General features: G+C 42.0%; 1 protein-coding gene across 21 annotated transcripts in view; it reads right to left on the bottom strand.

Moving 5' to 3' along the window:
* PARD3 (par-3 family cell polarity regulator) overlaps window positions 1-24,230 on the bottom strand; it is a 673,340-nt gene that overhangs the window by 421,054 nt on the left and 228,056 nt on the right. For all 21 annotated transcript variants that reach the window (XM_027121740.1, XM_027121747.1, XM_027121741.1 and 18 more), the window contains exon 3: window positions 642-822. In XM_027121740.1, coding sequence (XP_026977541.1) covers window positions 642-822 — 181 coding nt within the window. The remainder of the gene's footprint in view (window positions 1-641; window positions 823-24,230) is intronic.

Below are 24,230 nucleotides of genomic sequence, written 5' to 3'. Positions count from 1 at the left end.
ACAATTGTTCAATGATAAGATTATACAATTACAAATGCTAAACAGAATGTTTAGCAGAAGCTCTTCACTGTAAGCTTGGCAGGAATGGCTGCAGAATTCTTCCAGCTAGTGTCCTGGAACTTGGGCACTAGGGACCCTAGGATCCCTACTATACACTCACTAAGACCAATCTTTTCGTTTCCTGAGAGGGCACCTAATAGCAACTCTTCCAGATCTCTGAAGATAACAATCCTTGAGGTCCCTTCAGCCCCTGTTCTCCAGATAAAGTTCAAGTAACTGTTATAACCAACTTGATGGTCAATCCAACACACTGTGTTTGGTTTCAGTGGAAGGATGTTGATTATTTCTATCTGTTCTAGCGTTCATACAAAACACATGGAAAGAAAAGTGCAGGTAGTATAAGTTTAACTATTATCCTTATTTACCTTTGGTGAGCAATTAAAAGTCTACCAGTCCAAAGTAAAGTAAGGCCAATCTATGAAAACATAAAGAATCTTGCCTCCCTCTCTTGCAAAAGACACTTGCCCAGGTTCTAAACTTAATCAGTTTTTGATATAAACAGACAATGAATTCCATTCACAAGAGCATGGCTGGATAACACAGTCGGCATCCCCGTAACTGAAGACGAAATATGCACTCACTGGCACGGAGGACTGAAGGGGTGACCTCGATCTCACTCGTTGCTTGGTAAGGCTGGAAGGCTGAAACACTGTTGGTGCCGAGCTCACTGCCAAACATCTCCGGACTCTGGGTGCCTGTGGAGCTGGCACTGGTGCCGTCACCTCCGTGATGCGGGTCCTGCTCATCAAACACTGCTACCAGCTAGAAATGACAGGTAAATTTGCAATTATAAACAAAGGCATTTAAAATGACAACCAACAACTTACACCACCTTTGATGTAAATCTACAGAGGAAAAATATGGATATGTACACACCCAGGAATGTTATGTTTTAGGAAAAGAAACTTCAAAGAAATAGTCTTGCCCTGAGTTTTGATGCTTTATTTTTATATTTCTAAGTCATACACTTCATATGCAAAATTCTCTGGGTGAAAATAAAAATAAAACGGTTTTATATCACAGAATGCTTAAGGGGATGGAGTGGATTTAAATCTTTTTGTAAATGATATATCAAGCGGAAAAGAAAGTGCATATATACCTATATATAATGCATATACATGACATATAGTTTATCCAGCAAAAGGTATAAGGGACCCTTCATATGGGAAGAAGCGTATATTAAAAACTGTGCAATGCTCATTTGTGCATAAGAAACACAGAAAGGATACAAGAAACTAATGAGACGGGTAGGCTACAGGGAGTTAGTAGGAACAGGGTTGAAAGAAAGAGAGAATGGGAACAATAGTGGAGATAATGGGGCGGTAACACTTTTCTGAATATATTTTTCTGTAACTCTGACTCTTAGAACCATCATAATGATTCAAATACCTAAAAGAGAAATAAATAATTGAAATCGACCAGGAGGCAAGGTGGGGTCTGGGGGTCGGGAATCTAAAATGGAGCACAAACAAATAAACCCAGCTATGTTACAAATGAAAAACAGAACCACACGAAAAGAGTGGGGAAGAAAAGAACTAAGTCACTTTACGAAACTTTTTTTTTTTTCACTGTTTAACGTAAGGCTAAAGGCAAAAAGAACCTTCACAGAAATATTGTATTCTAGTTAGTAAAGCTGTCCCTTACAAGCGCATAGTTTAGAAATTCATACTCCTCACACATACACACACACACACACACACACACACACACACACACACACACACACACACAGCAGGAATGAATGAGAAAGAAAAAATATTTTGGCTAATGAGAGCCAAAGTTCTCACCGCCAGAAACAGAAGTTACAAGCAAGGAAATATACTGTAGTATTAGATTAGAATTAGAGGCATCAATATGAACTTGTGGTTTTATAAGGAGGTAGGCCGACGGGTATGGATGGATATGAATACATGTGTCCTAGCTCTGTCCAGTGAGAGATCCTAGAAGCAATGACATTGCTTCAATGTCAAATTGCTGGTCCAAGAACCAATGAACACAAGTGGCCAGATCATGGTTTCTAATACTATTCTCCAATAAATGAACTAGAACTCCTTAGAAAAATAGTTAATTCCAGGGCTGGGGACAGAGAAAATATGTGATGAGCCTGGAACACCTTGTGATACTAAAGAACACATCAAAGGAAGCACATCAAAGGGAATTAGGGCCAGCCTTAAGGAGCTCCCAAGGGCCGAAACCATTTGGGACACTTGTAAACGATCAAATAATGAGAGCATTAGATTATAACCCAAGATAAACTAAACATCTGTGAGTTCGTAATGATATAAGTAAATAATCGAAGAAATAAATAAACAAATGGTGGAGAATGGACAGCTTTTCCTTCCTGGAGCATCCCAATTAATAAATATGGAAAAAATCACTAAAAGAGAAATTATCACTAGGCAACCTCCACAGTCAGAACTGTCTCAGGCAAGATCTACCAACGGACGCTAACGTTAATGGGTGAGAGTATGGTGAGATATGGGCATATCTCAGAATATCTCCCCGTAAGATGCTTTTTAATTAAAAAGAGAAAGTAGCGTCTGCGGGCAGAAACTTGGCAGACAGCACTTCACCAAGTGCTGTCCCTTCACTTCATCAACATCACGTACCCTCTGAAAGATGCACTGAGAAATACACAACGTTACTTCCGTGGTACTCTTGCCCCAGATGCATAACTTTGGTCTAATCGTGAGGAAACATCAGACAAATCCAAACTGAGGAGCATTCTGTAACTACTACTCTTTAAAAATACCAAGGTCGGGAAAGTAAAAGGCTGATGAAATTGTGTACCTTGGAGGAGACTGAGGAGAAATATGAACTGCACTCAGTGTGAGCCCCTTGCCTGGCTCCTGGGCTAGGCAAAAGGCCTCAAAAGGCCTCATTAGTGGGAAAGAGGCGAAATTCAGATGATTAGTTAGTAGTATGGACTCAATGTTACTCGTTTCCTAACTTTGATAACTACACTATGATTATGCTGGACGTGACCATTAGGGATAGATGAAGGGTATATGGAAGCACTCTGTACTATTTTTGTAACTTTTCTGAAATATGAAACTATTTCAAAATTGAAAATTTTCATAATACAGCATAACAAAGTACCATAAAAATTAAAATTCAACCTATTTCTTCTTATAACTAAACAGTGGCAGCACTTCTTTAAAATCTCAAAGAGTAATAAAGTTCTAAGGCACAGAACACCTTGGTCATTCACACTCCAATCCCATGCCTGGCGAAGTAAGCTCAGCCTTCCAAGAAAAGAAGGGTCAGGACTGCACACGAAAAGAACCACACCTTCTGCCGCCAATCCAAGCCTTTTCAACGCCAATACTCCGATCAGTTAACAGACCAAAAGGTGTATTCACAGAATATGGAAAGTATTTATAATTACAGTTTGTCATTTTGAACAAATGCTATTGACATCAATCAATTCATAAGACAAAAAAGAAAACCACCATAAGGTCGTAGAGACATGCGACAAACAGGAAGCTCAGAATCCTGCTGTGGCATCTTATATAATTAGCTGATTAAACAATCTGAAGGAAGGTTAAGTGGTAAGAAGAAATTAAAGTCAGATGAATAGTTGGGCCACTCAACCTTATAATAAGCAACACCAGTGGGAAAAGAAATCCTTAGCAGTTATAAAAAATGGAAAGGTGTTTGTATATATACACTAAAGTTTCCATATACAGTATATATGTGTGTGTGTTGTAGGTATATGTATGTATGTATATATACATATATATAATCAGACTGTTTATCTGATAAGCATCTCCGCATATTAGTAACACAGACAGTAACCCCTGATTCTACAGATCAGGGGTCAGCAAGCATTTTTCTTAAAAGGTCCAGATAGTAAATATTTTTGGAGCTGCGCAATTCAAACAGTCTCTGTCACAACTATTCTACTCTGCACTGTAGCATGAAAACAGCCATACACAATACATGAATAAATGAGGGTGACTATGTTTAAATAAAACTTTATTTACAAAGCAGACGGTGGACCAAACTTGACCCACGGGCCATAGTTTGATGATCCTGCACTAATTTGCTCATCCCTCTAGTAACATCCAATTTAAATTTTTCAATTTGGGAAATAAAACTAGAAGTCAAGGTACCTTGGTAACCCTGATAAGCTAACAATATTCATTTCAAGCTCTTCATCAGGATTTTGAATTTCTATACTTGATTTTAATGTCATCAGACTTCTCACAAGGTGTGTGGCTTAATATGCAGTTTGAAGATATTAAGTTCTGACATTTTGGCGCTTAATTGGAAGCAAATGAAATTCAAGTTTTGTTATTCACTTTTCACCATGATGTGTTCTCTCAAGAATCAAGTCCTTTCTGCAAACTGAAAATGGAGATTGAAAATTACAAAGAACGAGGCTTAAATGCCACACATGATGGAAGAACTTATACACATATATTAGTTTCAATAATTATCTTCAGCATTTTTAGAAAACACAAGAATTATGAAATCTGGACTGTGCCACGAACAAATGCTGTCTGAATTTCAGTGGCAGAATCACAGTTGGTGATTTGCAATATGCCAATAACATACAATTCTACAGCTTTCATTTAAACCAAGATTTAAGTGCCAGGTGCAGACATAAAGTAATTTTGTGTTAAACTGGGAAGGATATATGATTTTAGAAAATCTACTCTACAAGAATACACAGTAGCACAGCAAAAGAAAATGAGACCTTCACAAAAACATCACATATTAAAAATCTCTATCATGTCCTTCAAAAAATAAAGGAAACGTCTTGCTTTTAAATTTGTGAAACGTGACTCAAATCCATATTTTAACAGATGGAATCTTCACTGCTGTCCATGAAGTAGATTGTTTTTGAAAGTTCACTTTAACTTTCAATAGTTATTACTTCATCGCTCTTCTGATCCATTCACCTATCCAGTCTCCACGAGAAAAGACAGGCAGAATTTAGGATAACACCCACGATGACCCGCCTATAAATAAAACTCCAAACTTGGCCACACATTGCCACCTCCCTCAGAACAAGTCATTTCAGCTGCCTGAGACATCAGAACCCTCCAACAGAAAACCCATTTCGTAAGCATCACACGTAAATGCATATATAAACCACTTGGATCAAGGGTGGCCTCTTTCATGGATAAAAATCAGAGCGAAAAGCCCAGAACTGTGTGTAGCCAAGTGGCTAAGAGCACAGAATTCACAAAGAGAACTACATTCAAAACCAGCTCTGACCTTACTTCTTAGATGGATGTTGGCCTAATCCACTGGCCTCTCGGCCATCGCTACGCCTTACTTGTCCTCATCTGGAAACAGGATAGTGACTGTGGTAGGCAGAATAATGCCCATGACTGTCCACACCCAAATCCCCAGAACCTGTGGACATTGCCCTTCCATGGCAAAAGGGACCTGAAGATGCGATTCAGATCAAGGACCTTAAAACGGGGAGACTGTCCAGGATTATCCAGTGCGCCTCAGCTAACCACAGGAGTCCGGATAAGTGGAGACCCTTTCCCAGCTGTGGTCAGAGGGAGATATAACAATGGTTAGAGAGAGATGACACTTCTGGCTTTGGGGATGAAGCCAGGGAGCCGTGAGCCAAGGAACGCGGGGGCCTCTGGAAAGCAAGAGAATGAATTCTCCCCTAGGGCCTTCAGGAAAGAATGCAGCTCTGCTCCACCTTGATGTTACCCATGTCAGACTTCTACCCTACAGAACTACAAGTTAATAAATGTGTGATGTCTTAAACCACTAGTTTGTGGTAATTTGTTATGGCAGCAATAGGAAACTAATCTAGTGCCAGGACCTCTCCTCCTGTACTTGTGACAAATCAGAAAGAAGGCGTGTCGACTTTCAGAACACAAGCGCATGCTTACTGTTAGCTATTATTAAGTGATAGCGTGGTGGTTGATAAATATATACTTATGGAAAATTGAGGATCAGTTTCAAGAGTAACTACAGACTGAGGCAAAATTCTTCGATACACCAATAATAAGAGGGGAAAACAACAGGAAAAGGAGAGGAAAAGGCTTGCTAGAAAAAGTCAACATCACAATAAGCACAGAGTGAAGTTCTTCTGCAGGTGCCCTCCATCCTCCCCTCAACCCCTCACACAAACACAGAGCAGCATTTTACATCTCATTTCACTGAAAAGAAAACTGAGACTCAGAAAAATTAATATGACTAGAGCTTAGCTATAAGTATAGAATGAATCTGAAATTGGAAGTCAAATCCATCCAACTTCAGAGATCTTATTTTCTCCCAACCTCACTGCCCCGGAGCATCTAACATGTCGACAGCAAAGCCTTCTGGGAAACTCCAGGCTATGAGCACCTACAAGTCTTGGAATCGAATTCTATTTATTCTTGATTAACTAAAGCTAACACCCCACCTTACCAAGTTAACATAATTTTGATACCACCACCTAAAAGTTTCTGAACATATCTGAGGGTAACCATGCTAAAGATATCATCACTCAGTCCTGATCAGAAGAGCTTTTTAAAAGAATCAAAAGATGTTGCAGATTCTGTCTTCATACAGGAAATAGCAGGGGACGTAAGTCGAGTAGTTGCCTAAGTGAGGTTGCCAAGACTCTAGGCCCAGACGCCACACGCCCTCCAAAGCCATTTTACTGCCATAGCCCTTGAGTCATCCGTCTGTCTCTGTTGATTTCTTCATGTAAGGGCTGCGCATATCCAGAAAAAGTTGATTATTATGGGTCTCATGAACATCTTTTACACACTCAACATTAATATATCAAATTGTTTGACTCTGAAATAAAGACGTGTAACTCTTTAGAAAGGCATCATGTTTCCGGCCCTGGAGAAGATCCAAAGTACGTGGAAAAATACTAAAAATGACACTGAACTTGAAGGTGCCTTTAAGACCCTTTCTTCACCTAAGGAACATGATTGGCCTCAGTGAGTAAGCCGGACTCCACTGAATCACTTCGTCTGCGGTATCAAAGCAAAATCGGCAAGAAACACAAACGACAACATGCACTTGATTTTGCTTCTGGTAGGGAACTCTTTGCGTTTGCCACATTTTTCAATATTCTTCCTAACACAAGACTATGATGATGATGCTTCTGAACCCCCAAGATAACGATGGCATCACGTAAAACAACACATCTCTGAACGATGGCAGGGAGGTTTCATAGGCAGATTTGCCTGTAAAGAATAAATGCAACAGAGAGAAAATGCAGTAAAAATGTGAGAGCTCTATCACAGTATAACATTCCAAAAAACTAACAATAAAAATCAAGTAGTTGGAGATACATGTATTTTATGACGGAAGTAAGGCTGTTCCGTAACATACGGTTCTAAACTATCACTATTCCAAAAATGACTTTTTCTTCCCATAGGTCAATCTAGGAGTTTCTATAGTTAGGATCACACATATCGATACCTTTACTTTTTTTTTTTTTTTTTTTTTTTTGCCCTTTGACTCAAGGATACACCTTTAAAAACATGGTAGGGAATTCCCTGATGGTCCAGTGGTTAGCACTTGGCGCTTTCATTGCCGGGGCCCAGGTTCGGTCCCCTGGTCGGGGAACTAAGAATCCGCAAGCTGTGTGGCACAGCCAAAAGAAAAAAGAAAAGGAAAACGAAGAGACACTGGCACGGTTATGCAGATTAGTGCAGTATGTTATCTACTCACAAGAGGGGAATCTAACGAGATAAATATTTAACAGTGTCATTTCAAACAATATACCATGTAGGAGGGGGTAAGACATTCCCTACCTGAACAACCAAGGAGACCAACACCATCACAAGCTTCTACCTGTGGATGATCAAAGGTTACTGTCCCACAAGAGCTAACAGCATCCTTTAAGAAGGTAATATTTCATGGACAGAGATGCTTAACAAAGATATTGCGCTTCATCTGGAAATCACAGTGAAATCTAGTCACCTATGACACTCCCCAGCTTATGTTTCAGAGCTGGGATTTAATTCTGCTGTCCCTTAGGGTGACACACTGTGTCACCCACTGAGCCTCCAGACTAATTAGATTCCCAATTTAAGAGTTATGCTCAACTAATAGCCTGAGTGTTATCAACCGCAAACCACAATGAACACATGCAAATGCTGTAGCCATCAGCTGGCTGACCCACTCGTGAGACATAATGCAAACCCTTCCCCCTCCCATCCCCGTTACCAAGGACCACTGTTCCCTTTGTACCCACCCATGAGGTTACAACTACATTACACTATTGCTGAAGTGTTAATAAAAAGCAAGACTGCACAGTAAGACAGAACAAAATGAACCTGAAATTGGCTAATCACACATATATGGGTTGACACCAAATTGGAGGAGGTGGCATTTGTTGAGATTTTCCCATGAGCACATGCAGCTTCCCCTCAAAGAGATGACGGTAAAACTGGGAAAGAAGCCCTATGAACCTCAGAATCAAAGGTAATGATGTAATAATGAATTATTGTGTAGACATGGGCCAAAAAAAACTATCAAATCAATTTTTAAGCTTTCTAATGACTGAACTCACTTTAACGACAGAGGCAACACTAAATCCTTAGTCATTCTCTGAGCCTTACTTGCTCTCATGGTTCATTAAAAACTCATTTAAATAAAGCTACAGTTTTACTGGTCGAGTAAGCAAAACAACAGCAAAAGAATATATTGGGGCCAGTGGTGTTTTATAATAGTAGTAATACAAGCTGTAACTAATAAAAACAAACTCAAAACAGAAGGAGAATCTCAAGCTTGCCACTGAAAAACTTTAAATGTTATATAAGCAAGATTAATTCTCTGCTTCATCAGCATTTTAAAAATTAAGTGTATATTGTCTGATACCAAAAAAAACAAAAAACAAAAAAACCCCACAGCTTAGAAGAGAACTCTAAATGCCATGGGCATACTGAAGGCGTAGCCACTTTTCCTCCTGGCTAAGCTAAGAAAGGTAAAGAGCTGGAGTCCTTTCCCTGCACTGTACCTGGAGCCTCAACCTCAAATCTGTCTCAACTTCCAGCTCCGGGGCTTGAGATCTGAGAGGCAGCAGGTCCTCACCTACGGGTGCCCTGCCCCCGTCTCCTTGCCACTGTCAACCTCCTTACATCTCTCCAAAAGTGAGCGAGGGGTAGAAACAGGATTCAACAACAAGGTGTTTTAATCTGTACACAATTTAGCTTGACAATCAGTACGTGTAACACATTGACTCAGGAAGAGCTGCATTAACGAACTGTAAATGAGAGACTTCCCCAGGAGTGACTCCTTTGATGAATTCCATAGTCTGGGGGTTGGGGATCTAAGTTTAAAAATATATGTATTATTAATCAAAAGTCCAACATCACGTAGGAAACAGACAGGCACAATGTGACAAGCGAAAACCACACACACACACACACACACACACACACACACAGAGCCTTTCAATCAATGCTTTACTCTAAACTGTGATTAAAAGGTCCGTGACGAAAACCTACAGCCCCAGCGATGCGACTTGAGCTTTGCGGAGTATGTATGCACGAGTGACACTTCCCCTCTGTCCCACAAAGACATGCCACTGTACACGGACTCCACAGTCTAGGGCACCAGCCTCAACCATCCCCAACCCCTGAACCACAGACCAAACAGATGAGAGGCTGCAATGTGACTGCTCAGCCCAGAAATGCAGCACCACAATTACCACCAGGCAGGACCGCTGCTCATGCCTGCCGTCCTGCACTTCTGTTTCTGCCTCCACTTGGTGAGTCTGCTGAAGCTGAGTTGAGACCTTGGTTAGGAAGCCCCTCTAGTCTTTTTTACCTCCTCAGCTAGCCAGGTAAATTAAGCCAGGGCCTCTTCCACTGACCTGAAAACCTTGTCTCCGTATGCCCTCACCACCCCTGCACCTAGCAAGATACAAACGTCTACGTGAGAGGGCAGCAGGAGTCGATTTGAGCCTCAAGTCACAAGGGCAGCCTCTCATCAACCTGCGCCCTAGACTCCGTGCTGTATGGAGTGCACATGTATCAGGTGATTCCAGGCTCGGGAGAAATCTGCCACGGCTCATCAAATAACCACCTCACAGAACAATGCGTTCACATACTCTCCCTAAGCAACCCATCCCTGATTCCACTGTTGAATCTATGACAAATGACTCATCACTAAAATTCCTTGCCAGTCAAATCCGGTGAACTATAATACTTTATTTTTTTGGCAGTCGGTAGTGGAAAACTTCCCATCCTAAAACAGAAATTTAAAGGATCACTTCCTTGGTTCTAAATTTTGCAAATTATGTTTAAAATTAGAAGCACAAGAAAAGAAAACTTGGCTCTGGTTCCATCAAGCCATCAGTACCGAGGAGGAGTTAAGCAGAAAGCATCTCGGCACAACGGTTAGACCTAGAGATCCTGCAACAGAGGTAAGCGAGTCATCATCTCTGGCATTTACAGGCAAGATCATACTTCCAACTGAAGGAACCCGCCTTGTTTCCAAGGCAACTTGCCATTTGTATAGGGGACTCACTTGGGGGTTAGTAATCCCTTAACTGCTGACTTCACAATTTGAACCAGACTCCCACTGATATCTTAGCTTCCATCTAAAAGCATCGTCAGGAAAAAAAGAGAGTTTAACTGCTTTAAAAGACAGGAATTCAGAAGATTCTGTGGCATTCATTGACTTTGCGGGGCAGGAGAGGGACACAGGAGCAAAAAGTGACTAAGAAAAGCACAGCAGAAGAACTGGGAGTCGCTGCTTCTCAGTCATTTGTTTCCCATTGAAGATTCATCAAACGCACCACTTCTGTTCACTCCAAGCTCTGAATGAAAGTTCAGTTTATACTGATATATAACAAAAAGTCAGTCTTCATTCTGACAACCACAAGCCAATATTAGCAAAAGATCAGAGTTCAACAAATCTGTTTTGTAAAATATAACACTAATGTTACATTACAAAATGCCTTTCAGTCTAATTTGCATGCAAAAAGACAAAGTGTGACTTTTAAATATCCACCCGGAGGCAAAGATGAAAAACTTCAAACATTTTCTGACTCCTTTTTGCTACACTCATTATCTCACCACCTTCTACAAAAGGAGCGATAATGTGTCCTTGACATTATCCCAAATTATCTTCAGTATGCAAGACAATGCTGATTAAATTAAGCTCATTTAAATCAGCTGGCAGGTTTATTCAAAAAGTAACTAAATAATAAAATTCTTTATAGCAACTACTCTTCATTAGTATAACCTGCTTAGCAATGTTTTTTTAAAAAGCGGACACAGAATAAATACTAATTGCGTGTCAATCCTTTCTCCTCCATGTTGGACGGATGAAAGAAATACCTTAGAAGTTGAACATCTCCCCTAATCCACAAATCACTTTAATACTAAAATTTCACACAAATCTTTTGAAATCCAGTGCCATCTAATGGATTTAGCCAAGCACAAAGAGTTTTGAAACCTGACTTTTTGGCAGAACATATTCTGAAGACAGACAGAATTTCTGCTTTCCTTCCATTTACATCTCACAGAAAACCTCCCCATGGCTGACCTGGAACTGGGCCGGTGGGCGGGGGTCGGTCAAGTCAAGGTCATCCCATCATTTGCAGTGCCCTCCACTCCTTTCATAAGGGCAAGGCTGCCGGTCTTAGATGGGTTCCCCAGGACGACTGAGGCTCAGAGAGGTGAGCCCTCCCAGCTGTGGGACCTGGACAGCTCCTCCACATTTTGGGTCTCAGTGCTGCACAGGGCTGTTGCACATGTTATTTTACTTAATTCTGAGCAAGTGCTTGGAAGGGTTCCTGCAGGTCGCAAGTACTCAATAAACGTCAGCTACCATGATGATTTTAGAGAGCGTCAAGAGATTGAGGTTATCACCGGAGGAAGATGAAGGGCTCCGGGACTAAGTTCAGCCGTGTGAACTTCATCCTGAAAACCCTGGGGCAGCCCTGAATGCACAGCAGTGTAATCTGCATTTATTCTGCAGAAGGCTTGGAGGAGTTTGGAGAAAGGACTGGAAAGGTAAACATGGCAGCTCCTTAGTCCAATAGAGAAGAAGTCAGGAGGGCCTAGACTCATAGGAAAGCAGTGGAGTGAAAACACAAGTAACACAAATAATTATTAAAACGCAGAGCTGAGACTTATTTAAAAGGCTTTGGTGCTTGGTGGGTGAGTGGCGCCTTGGAGGAGGGGGACAAATCTGAGATGTCTAGGCTTGGGTGGCTGGGCAGGGGGCAAGTATAAGGACGAAGAAGTTTGGGACGAAAAACGATGGATCCAGATTGAGGTACATCCAGGATCCAATTCCCAGTAGACACCTGGAGTTGGGGGTCCATGGTGGGAAGGGGAGTTCAAGACTTATGACCTGGAACTGGGCGATGTCATTGGTGGATGGTGGGTGAAGCCAGGAGTTTATTTAAGGTCCCAATCTGGACGTGGAGCGTGTAGGGAAATCAGAACCAAACTGCCACAAAGCTGAGATTGCAGGCTTCTCTTCTCTTCCTCCAATTTCATTTTGGAAGAAATTTGAGAATTGACTAAACAATGTAAGTAAACTCAAGGAAACCAGGAAAGGGAAAGTATCACGGGGTAGTGATCAGTAGTATTTAAATACCACCAGGAGGCATATTAGCACTTTCTCAAGGAAGGTGACATCAATACATATTTTCAACAAGTGGGACCTAAAGCTACTGCAATACACGTGTTAAAATAATTTCACTAATAGGGAATGAATGGTAAAAGAACAGGAAAAAAACCTTAATTTTTAGTCCACTGATATACAAAAAATAGACACTCAGATATTTGTTCAAATAACACGAAGCAAATAAATTCGTCTTTACATTATGTTTGTCTCAACAGATGAGGATTCTGTAAACAGCTCTTGGTTTTCGTGAAAAGGTCTGTTTCTTTCATCTTCGTGTCCCACCCTGCTCCTGCCTGAAAGGTGCCCCAATAAATACATAATGAATTAATATCAGTTTGCATATCTATTTTGCAACCCCTTTGAAAAGTATAGGCAAGCTAATACCAGCAGCTCATCCACTGCAAGTCCTCAGGGCATCATGCCCTAACCTCACGCCTCTGCTTGCACACCCAGAAAACCACAGCCTGCAAGAAGAGAGAAGGAGATCAGTGCAGCCTGTACCTTAGTTCACAGAATGAGACCAATTACCCATGTCATCGTCCTCCTACTTTTTCAACACTCTAACATCCAGATCTTACTATTTATTCTCTGAAACCAGAAGTACTTTTGAAGTAGGCTGAGGCTAGAATCTCGGGAAACAGTAGGCTGATGCAAAACAAAGGGCCACGGACGTTCCCGGAGTCCCTGACCCTCCAGCTGCGGTTTCCACCTTTCCTATAGGAAGGATCACAACTTGGACTGCTGATAATACAAGGCTGCACCAGAGTATAAGGCTCATCACCTACTTCACTTTACTTATTCTTTTACTCACACTGTGTACCTACTATGTGCCAAGAAATGAACGAAATGAAAGAATGAACCTTCTCCACAGAAAAAACAAAATGCACAGAGGCACTGAATTCTGCATGTAGTTGCAGCAGGTTCACAGACCTCCCCTCTAAAAGAAAGAAGACAGAATTAAAGACACATTTTCTAACATTCAATTAAATATCAATACATATTTCTTAAATTCCATCACATCACTCTGATTACCACAGTTATATATTAGCAGTGTAAATCTCTTCTCAATATCCTCAAATTCTCTTTATTTCCTTGAAGTATTCCTGCTACTTTCTCTGCTCCATCTTCCCATTTTACTATATAGATGTTCAAAGCTAAAACCCAGAAATAAGGAATCACTTTACATGGATTGGAATAAAAGAGAATCATAAACAAAATTCCTGACTATTTAAGAAATGTGGGACTTCTCTGGTGGCGCAGAAGTTAAGAACCCGCCTGCCCCAATGCAGGGGACACAGGTTTGAGCCCTGGTCCAGGAAGATCCCACATGCCGCAGAGCAACTAAGCCCATGCGCCACAACTCAACTACTGAAGCCCGCGTGCCACAACTACTGAAGCCCGCATGCCTAGAGCCCGTGCTCCACAACAAGAGAAGCCACCACAATAAGAAGCCCGCGCACCGCAACAAAGAGTAGCCCCCGCTCACCACAACTAAAGAAAGCCCGCGTGCAGTAATGAAGATCCAACGCAGCCAAAAATAAATTAATTTAAAAAAATAAAATAAAATAAAAAATGTGCTTACCGTAACAGCAGCAGCAGTAGCAACCAAGTGATACTAATGGCAGGAGCTGACCCTTCTTATCCTCAAAATACAAAGAGCACTGCTATCACACCCTCTCAACACCCAGGGAAATGAGAAACCTACAAGGTTGCGTTAACTGGCTGTGGTCCACCACCACCTGTAATTGGCAAAACCTCCCAAGTGTGCTTGAAGCCAATGGTTTCGCTCTGAATCCCTGCAGGACAAACATTATTTCCCATAGATCACCACATTTCCTTGTAAAAGGATCTCACACCTTTTTATTTTTATTATTATTATTATTTGTGGTACGCGGGCCTCTCACTGTTGTGGCCTCTCCCGTTGCGGAGCACAGGCTCCGGACGCGCAGGCTCAGCGGCCATGGCTCACAGGCCCAGCCACTCCGCGGCATGTGGGATCCTCCTGGACCGGGGCACGAACCCGTGTCCCCTGCATCGGCAGGTGGACTCTCAACCACTGCGCCACCAAGGAAGCCCTCTCACACCCTTTTAGAAGATAGTATCCACCCCCAGAAAACCAACCACCACTGGGGGATCCTGAACCCTGGATTCCAGGGTCCTTGGTTGAACCTCTGCTTGACACTTTGCCCCGTCTGTACATCTGTGCAGTGGTCTCAGCGCATCACCCTGCTCTCCCCCGATGAAGTCAACACAGTCAATACCTTGGACATGATATAAGGAATTTAAAACAACAGTATGAATGACCCAAGGACTGAAAGAAAAGGTGAGAGAGACAACAACGTGGAAGAAAGTAACAACAGGAAACCATCTGCAAGCCGAGGAGACCCCGGGGATTCTGGATCCGGTGGGAAACCAACCCAGAACCTGACTGCTATGGGGCCCACACTCCTCACCAAGAGCTTTATCTCTGAAACCACTGAAAATGCTGGAAATGTGTTAATGATCCAGAAGCTGGAAACCGCTCAGACAATAAAATCACTCTCACACACAAGAGACCCCACAGACCGTACAGTCTGTCTACACAGGCATGATAGCAAACGCAGAAAAGGCCACTGCTGGGACATTTAAGCACAGTTCCTACAACCTTGCGTACTAGCCTTAAAAGAAAGGAAAATACAAACTCCCAAACTGGCCAAATTAGTGCTTATGGTAAAACACGAATCTAATTAGACACTTAACATCAAAATTGCCAGAAATAAACACACACTTCATGTAAACAAACCATTAATAGGCTGTTGCTTTTTCTTTGAAAGAAGCACATTATTTATAAACTGCTGCCACCTTAAAACTGGCCTCATTCAATCCTGTCAGACAGTGAAACACACTTAGGCAAGTGGGAAATTAGGAGGGGGGGGGAAGTCACTTCACAAATTGTGACATCACTAAGTGTCATAAGTGAATAAAACAGAATGTTGCACAAGACTGTATAAAGACAAGATCTTTATTCAATACCTTCACCAAGAAAGAAAGGCTGAATTAACTTCCACATGTGATGAAACTCTAAGTTCACTTATCAGTTTCCCCTCATAAAATAACAGTAATGGAAAACCCCTCAAATCAGTGATCCAGACTTCCTGGTGTCAAATATTCCCAGTGGAGCCTTCAAAACCACAAGAGAGTCAGGAAATCTGAGCGCCAGCTTGCACGGGTGCTCTGGGAAGACTGGCCGCTGTGCCCTAACCTGGCCGCCTTCCTGGAAGCCACCACCAGGTGACATCCCTGGGATATAAGCTCCCTGATAAACAAGACACAACACGTGTACAAAGAAATGGGTCTGACTGATGAGAATCTAACGAAAGCTGTCTGGGTCACAGGACTTGAAAGAAAAGAAGCTTTGCAAAGACACAACACCAATACTCCAAGCACTCTGGAACGCACTTCCACCCCGGGAATTTGCTCTTTGGAGGTAGCTGTCAGCTTCATTCCACTTCCTGGAGGATGAGCTCAGGGGCTGGACTCCAGATACTGCGGTCTCTGTACCATGAGTGCCAGGCGGGACACAGGTGCCAGGGTGAACAGAGCAGCAGATCGACTGGGGTGAAGCCCTGCGAGAGGCGGGGCGGAGAAGCTGGGCAGAAAGAATGAAGCACAGAAAGAGTCTTCAAGGGCGAAGGGGAATCACCCGGCCAGAGGCTGCAGAGGAAGAAGAGGGAGGCGGGGCCACAGCCCCTCGTGCAGGGCAGCTCTGATCCCAGGGGGAGGGCTGCTGAGTTCCACCCTCTTTCAAACAGAGAAAGCGAAAGCACGGGTTCTCATAGACCTGGAATAACAATCCTCGATTTGCAAACAAATAATATAGCTTCACAATGCCTCATCCACAATCCCAACATCACATGGCTCCAGAATCGAACCTGTTTTCGTAAGTTTCTGAGAAGCACATTCGGCAAAACCGAATCTGGACCGATGCAAGATTATTTATGATATGCATTTACTCGCATGTTGGAGAGAAGGCACGCGTCCCCGCAGAGCCGTCAATGATTGGACTACGGAGTTCTGCCTTCAGCATCACAGGGGATGTTACATGTTCTGATCACCTTCCCTACTGCCTTTCTAAAATGGGAAAAAATCTGGACTCTAACATCTGGCCGTAGGGATTTCAGGCAAGGCATCGTGGCGCTCTCAGCGGTGTGCTGGCTCTCGGGAACTCACGGTTAAATTTTCAGGAATTCTGCAAACCCACTGTTAAACATAGTCATCATTAAAATTTACTTATGCAAACTTACAATTAAATAAATTCAGTTAAAATCAAAGGTAAATAAATGAAACTCACCCCTTCCTAATTACACTACTGCGTTTCACTGCTCTCTGTGGTCTGAGGATATGCATGTCTCTCTCATCCACAGGGTGGAAATGCTACATAATGGTGTAAATGGTGTGTTTCCAACTCCACACTCACTGACGACGTCACACTGGTTCTTGAAATGGGCCGCAGTAGAGCATTCACACCACAGAAACCAACAAACTCTACAAATCAGTGGGTTGTTGAACATTTACAGGCACAACTGTGCTTTAGGCTCTCTTGACACTCTGAAGACAAAGATGAACCATGAGTACCTCATGATGGTAGAGCTCAGAGTGGGCTCCAGTGCACAACAGACAACGTAGAAGGGGAATCTGAGAGACAAGGTCTATGGAGCAGAAACTTCAGGAACCCCAGGGCCCCTTTCCCAGGGTTCTGTTAGCAATCAGAGAACAAGCCCTGCAGGCAGCCTCCTTCCTGGCCTCCTACCCCATTCCCAGGGCATTACTTAGAGGTCAGCTCCCAACTGCCAGCAGGCATCAGGGAGGGATTAACCATTTTATTCAATGTTAAGGCCCCAGGGCCTAACCCGTGCCTTGCACATAGTAGGTACACAGTACATATTTACTGAAGGAATGAATGAACCCTCCAAAGCACCTTGTGGTCCAATACACGCTATATTTCAAATCCCGTGAGGTAAGAAAAAGGGCCAAACAAACAGACCATTTGCTAAACCTCTTCTAGTAGAAGAATTCATGAGGTGAAAAAAATGAGTACTCTATTATATTTATAAAGATAGAAGTATATGAAATTTCCTTTACTTTCTGATTTAAGTAAGTAGTTTTGCTTGAGTCTGAAATCTATTACTTGCAATATTGTTTCTATGAAAAAAACAACAGAGTTCCAAATAACTGATTTTAAAATGAGGTTTTAGAGCACAAATCCATTCCTAAGTTGGAGATAGAAGCCTAAATATATAGTCACCATAGCAACTTTTTCACAAGCTCTCATAGCCTTAATTTGAGATACAGGTAAAATTTTAAAGAAAAAAAAATAACCACCATTCAAAACAATTAAATAATCAAAACATTCCATAAAGACATATTCACAATAATATAGAAAATGCAGGAGCCAATTTTTCAGGAGATAAAGTTAATGCTTCTTTCCTAATCTTAATACATTATTTATAAGGCGCTCAGAAGGTTTCTTATTTGTTGCCTAAGAGAACCATCATCCTGTACATAACTGTGTGTAACCGATATTTCACACATGGTATCTGCATGAGAAACACAAATGCAAAGAGGAGGCAAGGATTTCCAATGCATATACACCTAACGTTCTAAATGCTTCCTTTACAGAAGTGGAAATTTAAACCTCCCCGATCTGTAGTATGAGACTCAAAAAGACTTCCGCCCTAAGATCTAATCTATGTTCCTAAGGGAATAACAAAGTTCTCTTATTCTATAGATCCTCCACAGATGAAGTCTGGCCTCACGGGCAACCTCCAATTTGAATCTTGTGCAAACCCCCTGAAGCCCAAGACGGCACACCCTCTCCTGCTGACAGCGTAACCTCTGTCTCCTGAACAGAGGAAGCCACAGGTCTGCAACAGGACGATCCATCTTGTGTGGCAGGTGTCGGATCACAGGGAGGAGCGGCTCTGGGCAGTTCAGCTGCCTCACCTGCTGCTGTTTTTCAGAACCATCTCTGCACACAGCAGCTACAGGAAGCCCAGGACAAAGCATGTTCTCTAGCCCTGGTGCACCGCACTTGAAGAAAACCCACAATATATCTTTATCCCACAAATAGCGAATAATAAGTGCCATAGGGACCCACTCCATCCAGAAAAATATACTTACAATAACTTTTAGGGACCTCCCTGGTGGTCCAGCAGTTAAGACTCCTGCTTCCAATGCAGGGGGCGCTGCTTCAAACCCTGGTCAGAGAACTAAGATCCCACATGCTGGAGACCTTCAAGATGGCAGAGGAGTAAGACATGGAGATCACCTTCCTCCCCCAAAATACGTCAGAAATACATCTACATGTGGAACAACTCATACAGAACACCTACTGAATGCTGGCAGAAGACCTCAGACCTCCCAAAAGGCAAGAAATTCCTCACGTACCTGGGTAAAGCAAAAGAAAAAACAGCGACAAAAGAATAGGGATGGGGGGGCTTCCCTGGTGGCACAGTTGTTGAGAGTCCGCCTGCTGATGCAGGGGACACGGGTTCGTGCCCCGGTCCAGGAGGATCCCACGTGCCGTGGAGCGGCTGGCCCGTGAGCCATGGGCGCTGAGCCTGCGCGTCAGGAGCCTTTGCTCCGCAACGGGAGAGGCCACAGCAGTGACAGGACCGCATACCGCCAAAAACAAAAACAAACAAACAAAAAAAGTAAAAGCTGGTTCTTTGAGAAGATAAACAAAATTGATAAACCATTAGCCAGACTCATCAAGAAAAAAAGGGAGAAGACTCAAATCAATAGAATTAAAAAAGAAAAAAAAGTAACAATGGCACTGCAGAAATACAAAGGATCATGAGAGATTACTACAAGCAACTCTATGCCAATAAAATGGACAACCTGGAAGAAATGGACAAATTCTTAGAAAAGCACAACCTTCCAAGACTGAACCAGGAAGAAATAGAATATATAAACAGACCAATCACAAGCACTGAAAGTGAGACTGTGATTAAAAATCTTCCAACAAACAAAAGCCCAGGACCAGACGGCTTCACAGGTGAATTCTGTCGAACATTTAGAGAAGACCTACCACCTATTCTTCTCAAACTCTTCCAAAATACAGCAGAGGGAGGAATACTCCCAAACTCATTCTACGAGGCCACCATCACCCTGATACCAAAACCAGACAACGATGTCACAAAGGAAGAAAACTACAGGCCAATATCACTGATGAACATAGATGCAAAAATCCTCAACAGAATACTAGCAAACAGAATCCAACAGCACATTAAAAGGGTCATACACCATGATCAAGTGGGGTTTATCCCAGGACTGCAAGGATTCTTCAGTATACGCAAATCAATCAATGTGATACACCATATTCACAAACTGAAGAAGAAAAACCATATGATCATCTCAATAGACGCAGAAAAAGGTTTTGACAAAATTCAACACCCATTTATGATAAAAACCCTCCATAAAGTAGGCACAGAGGGAACTTACCTCAACATAATAAAGATCTTATATGACAAACCCACAGCCAACATCATTCTCAATGGTGAAAATCTGAAAGCATTTCCTCTAAGATCAGAAACAAGACAAGGTTTTCCACTCTCACCAATATTATTCAACATAGTTTTGGAAGTTTTAGCCACAGTAATCAAAGAAGAAAAACGAGTAAAAGGAATCCAAATGGGAAAAGAAGAAGTAAAGCTGTCACTGTTTGCAGATGACATGATACTATACATAGAGAATCCAAAAGACGCTACCAGAAAACTACTAGATCTATTCAGTGAATTTGGTAAAGTAGCAGGATATAAAATTAATGCACAGAAATCTCTTGCATTCCTATACACTAATGATGAAAAATCTGAAAGAGAAATTAAGGAAACACTCCCATTTACCACTGCAACAAAAAGAATAAAATACCTAGGAATAAACCTACTGAAGGAGACAAAAGACCTGTATGCAGAAAACTATAAGACACTGATGAAAGAAATTAAAGATGATACAAAAAGATGGAGAGATATACCATGTTCTTGGATTGGAAGAATCAACATTGTGAAAATGACTATACTACCAAAAGCAATCTACAGATTCAGTGCAATTCCTATCAAACTACCAATGGCATTTTCACAGAACTAGAACAAAACATTTCACAATTTGTATGGAAACACAAAACACCCCAAAGAGCCAAAGCAATCTTGAGAAAGCGAAATGGAGCTGGAGGAATAAGGCTCCTGGACTTCAGACTATACTACAAAGCTACATTAATCAAGACAGGATGGTACTGGCACAAAAAGAGAAATACAGATCAATGGAACAGGACCGAAAGCTCAGAGATAAACCCACACACATATGGTCAACTAATCTATGACAAAGGAGGCAAGGATATACAATGAAGAAAAGACAGCCTCTTCAATAAGTAGTGCTGGGAAAATTGGAGAGGTACATGTAAAAGAATGAAATTAGAACACTCCCTAACACCATACACAAAAATAAACTCAAAATGGATTCAAGACCTAAACATAAGGCCAGATACTCTAAAACTCTTAGAGGAAAACATAGGCAGAATACTCTATGACATAAATCACAGCAAGATCCTTTTTGACCCACCTCCTAGAGAAATGGAAATAAAAACAAAAATAAACAAATGGGACCTAATGAAACTTAAAAGCTTTTGCACAGCAAAGGAAGCCATAAACGAGATGAAAAGACAACCCTCAGAATGGGAGAAAATATTTGCAAAGGAAGCAACAAAGGATTAATCTCCAAATACACAAGCTGCTCATGCAGCTCAATATCAAAAAAACAAACAACGCAATCCAAAAATGGGCAGAAGACCTAAATAGACATTTCTCCAAAGAAGATACACAGACTGCCAACAAACACATGAAAGGATGCTCAGCATCACTAATCATTAGAGAAATGCAAATCAAAACTACAATGAGGTATCACATCACACCAGTCAGAATGGCCATCATGAAAAAAATCTACAAACAATAAATGCTGGAGAGGGTTTGAAGAAAAGCGAACCTTCTTGTACTGTTGGTGGAAATGTAAATGGATACAGCCACTATGGAGAACAGTATGGAGGTTCCTTAAAAAACTAAAAAATAGAATTACCATATGACCCAGCAATCCCACTACTGGGCATATACCCTGAGAAAACCATAATTCAAAAAGAGACATGTACCACAATGTTCATTGCAGCACTGTTTACATCTACCAGGACATGGAAGCAACCTAAGTGTCCATCGACAGATGAATGGATAAAGAAGATGTGGGACATATATACAATGGAATATTACTCAGCCATAAAAAGAAACGAAATTGAATTATTTGTAGTGAGGTTGATGGTCCTATAGTCTTTCATATAGAGTGAAGTAAGTCAGAAAGAGAAAAACAAATACCGAATGCTAACACATATATATGGAATCTAAAAAAAAAAGGTTTGAACAGCCTAGGGGCAGGATAGGAATAAAGACACAGACATAGAGAATGGACTTGAGAACATGGGGAGGGGGAAGGGTAAGCTGGGACAAAGTGAGAGAGTGGCATGGACATATATACGCTACCAAATGAAAAACAGATAGCTAGTGGGAAGCAGCCGCATAGCACAAGGAGATCAGCTTGGTGTTTTGTGACTACCTGGAGGGGTGGGATAGGGAGGGTGGGAGGGAGACACAAGAGGAAGGAGATATGGGGATATATGTTTATGTATAGCTGATTCAGTTTGTTGTACAGCAGAAACTGACACAACAATGTAAAGCAATTATACTCTAATAAAGATGTTAGGGAAAAAAAAACCCAAAAAATGAAAGGCCCCTCATGCCTCACAGCCAAATAATAATAATAATAATAATAAATTTAAATAAAATGGTATGAAACGAATGAAATGGAACAGAAAAGAATAGAAAATATCAATGTATATTTTAAGTAGGAAGGCTGTTTACAGATTTACATATTTGTTCACTGGGCCACCAAGTCAAATGCACCTCTTCCTCTAGAGTGTTTGTCCCAGGGACATTGGCTGGTGTGGAGACATTTCTGGTTGTCACAACTGGGGGAGGGTGGTATTGACACTAGCTGGTACAGGTCAGGGAAATCCGCTAAACCTCCTACAACGCTCAGGACAGTCCCACACAACCAAGAACAAACAATCCAGCCCCAAATGTCTCCAGTGCCAACACTGGAGACAGCCACAAGTTTCAAGACCACTAACTGACCTTGTAGTTCACGCCATCTGACGGTCACTCCTACAGGGCCCACGTATGCATTGCTGTAAGCGGAATCTGCTAATACTTAAGAAGTAAATGTAGGGCTTCCCTGGTGGCACAGTGATTAAGAATCCGCCTGCCAATGTAGGGGACACGGGTTCGAGCCCTGGTCTGGGAAGATCCCACATGCCACGGAGCAACTAAACCCATGTGCCACAACTACTGAGCCTGTGCTCTAGAGCCTGCGAGCCACAACTACTGAGCCCACCAGCCACAACTACTGAAGCCTGCGCGCCTAGAGCCCATGCTCCGCAACAAGAGAAGCCACCGCAATGAGAAGCCTACGTACCACAAGGAAGAGTACCCCCGCTCACCACAACTAGAGAAAGCCCGTGCACGGCAACAAAGACCCAACGCAGCCAAAAATAAATAAATAAATTTATTAAAAAAAAAAAAGAAGAAGTAAATGTAACCGTAGCCTCTCAATGGACACAGTTAAAACTTGGTTCCAATTTTTTTTCCTATAATAAAAATGACGGGGCTTCCCTGGTGGTGCAGTGGTTGAGAATCTGCCTGCCAATGCAGAGGACACGGGTTTGAGCCCTAGTCTGGGAAGGTTCCACATGACACGGAGCAACTAGGCCCGTGAGCCACAACTACTGAGCCTGAGCGTCTGGAGCTTGTGCTCCACAACAAGAGAGGCCACGACAGTGAGAGGCCCGTGCACTACGATGAAGAGTGGCCCCCACTCGCCACAACTAGAGAAGGCCCTCGCACAGAAACATAGACCCAACACAGCCAAAAGTAAATAAATAAATTTTTTTAAAAAATGATGGATGCTCACTGCAGAGAGTTGTGAAACTGAAAGAGAATAAAGGATTTTGTGACAAATGAATAAAAAGATAGAGCAAGGCAGGACAGTCTCATAATTTGTAAATCCTTTACCAGAAAGTAATAAATTCCTATGCTCTACACGTTGTGAAGAAGCCACTGGTTTCAGGTTTTGCTTTTTTTTGGTTTAAACTTCACAACTTTTCACACAAGAACTTTAACAATAAGATAGCTCTCACATCATCAGAAACTGACCAGAGTAAGTTACTAGAGTTGACTAAAAAATCCTAAAACAGAAGATGGTGAGAAAGGGAGAACGAGAAAGAGAAAAATAAAGGAGAGACAAGACCAAGCCAGGAAAACACAAGCAGAAACCTACTTCCTATTCACCGCTTGTGCTTTTCAAACCACAATGCAAGTTGGAGTGTTTTTGGTTTGAAACTGCTAAGTTTCACGCCTGCTGACAGAGGCACTGCCATGGAAAAGCACAGCCTGGTGAAGGATTGAACGCAGACACGCTCCTCTTTGCTTTTCAAACTGCTAAGAAAGAGACGAAGCAACAGAACTACA

The sequence above is a fragment of the Aethalodelphis obliquidens genome, unplaced genomic scaffold (genome assembly GCF_003676395.1).
Source record: "Aethalodelphis obliquidens isolate GAN/ISIS:26980383/991018 unplaced genomic scaffold, ASM367639v1 scaffold23, whole genome shotgun sequence".
Taxonomy (NCBI): Eukaryota; Metazoa; Chordata; class Mammalia; order Artiodactyla; family Delphinidae; genus Aethalodelphis; species Aethalodelphis obliquidens.
Note: the sequence above shows the minus strand (reverse complement) of the source record. Positions and strands in the feature narration are given on the sequence as shown.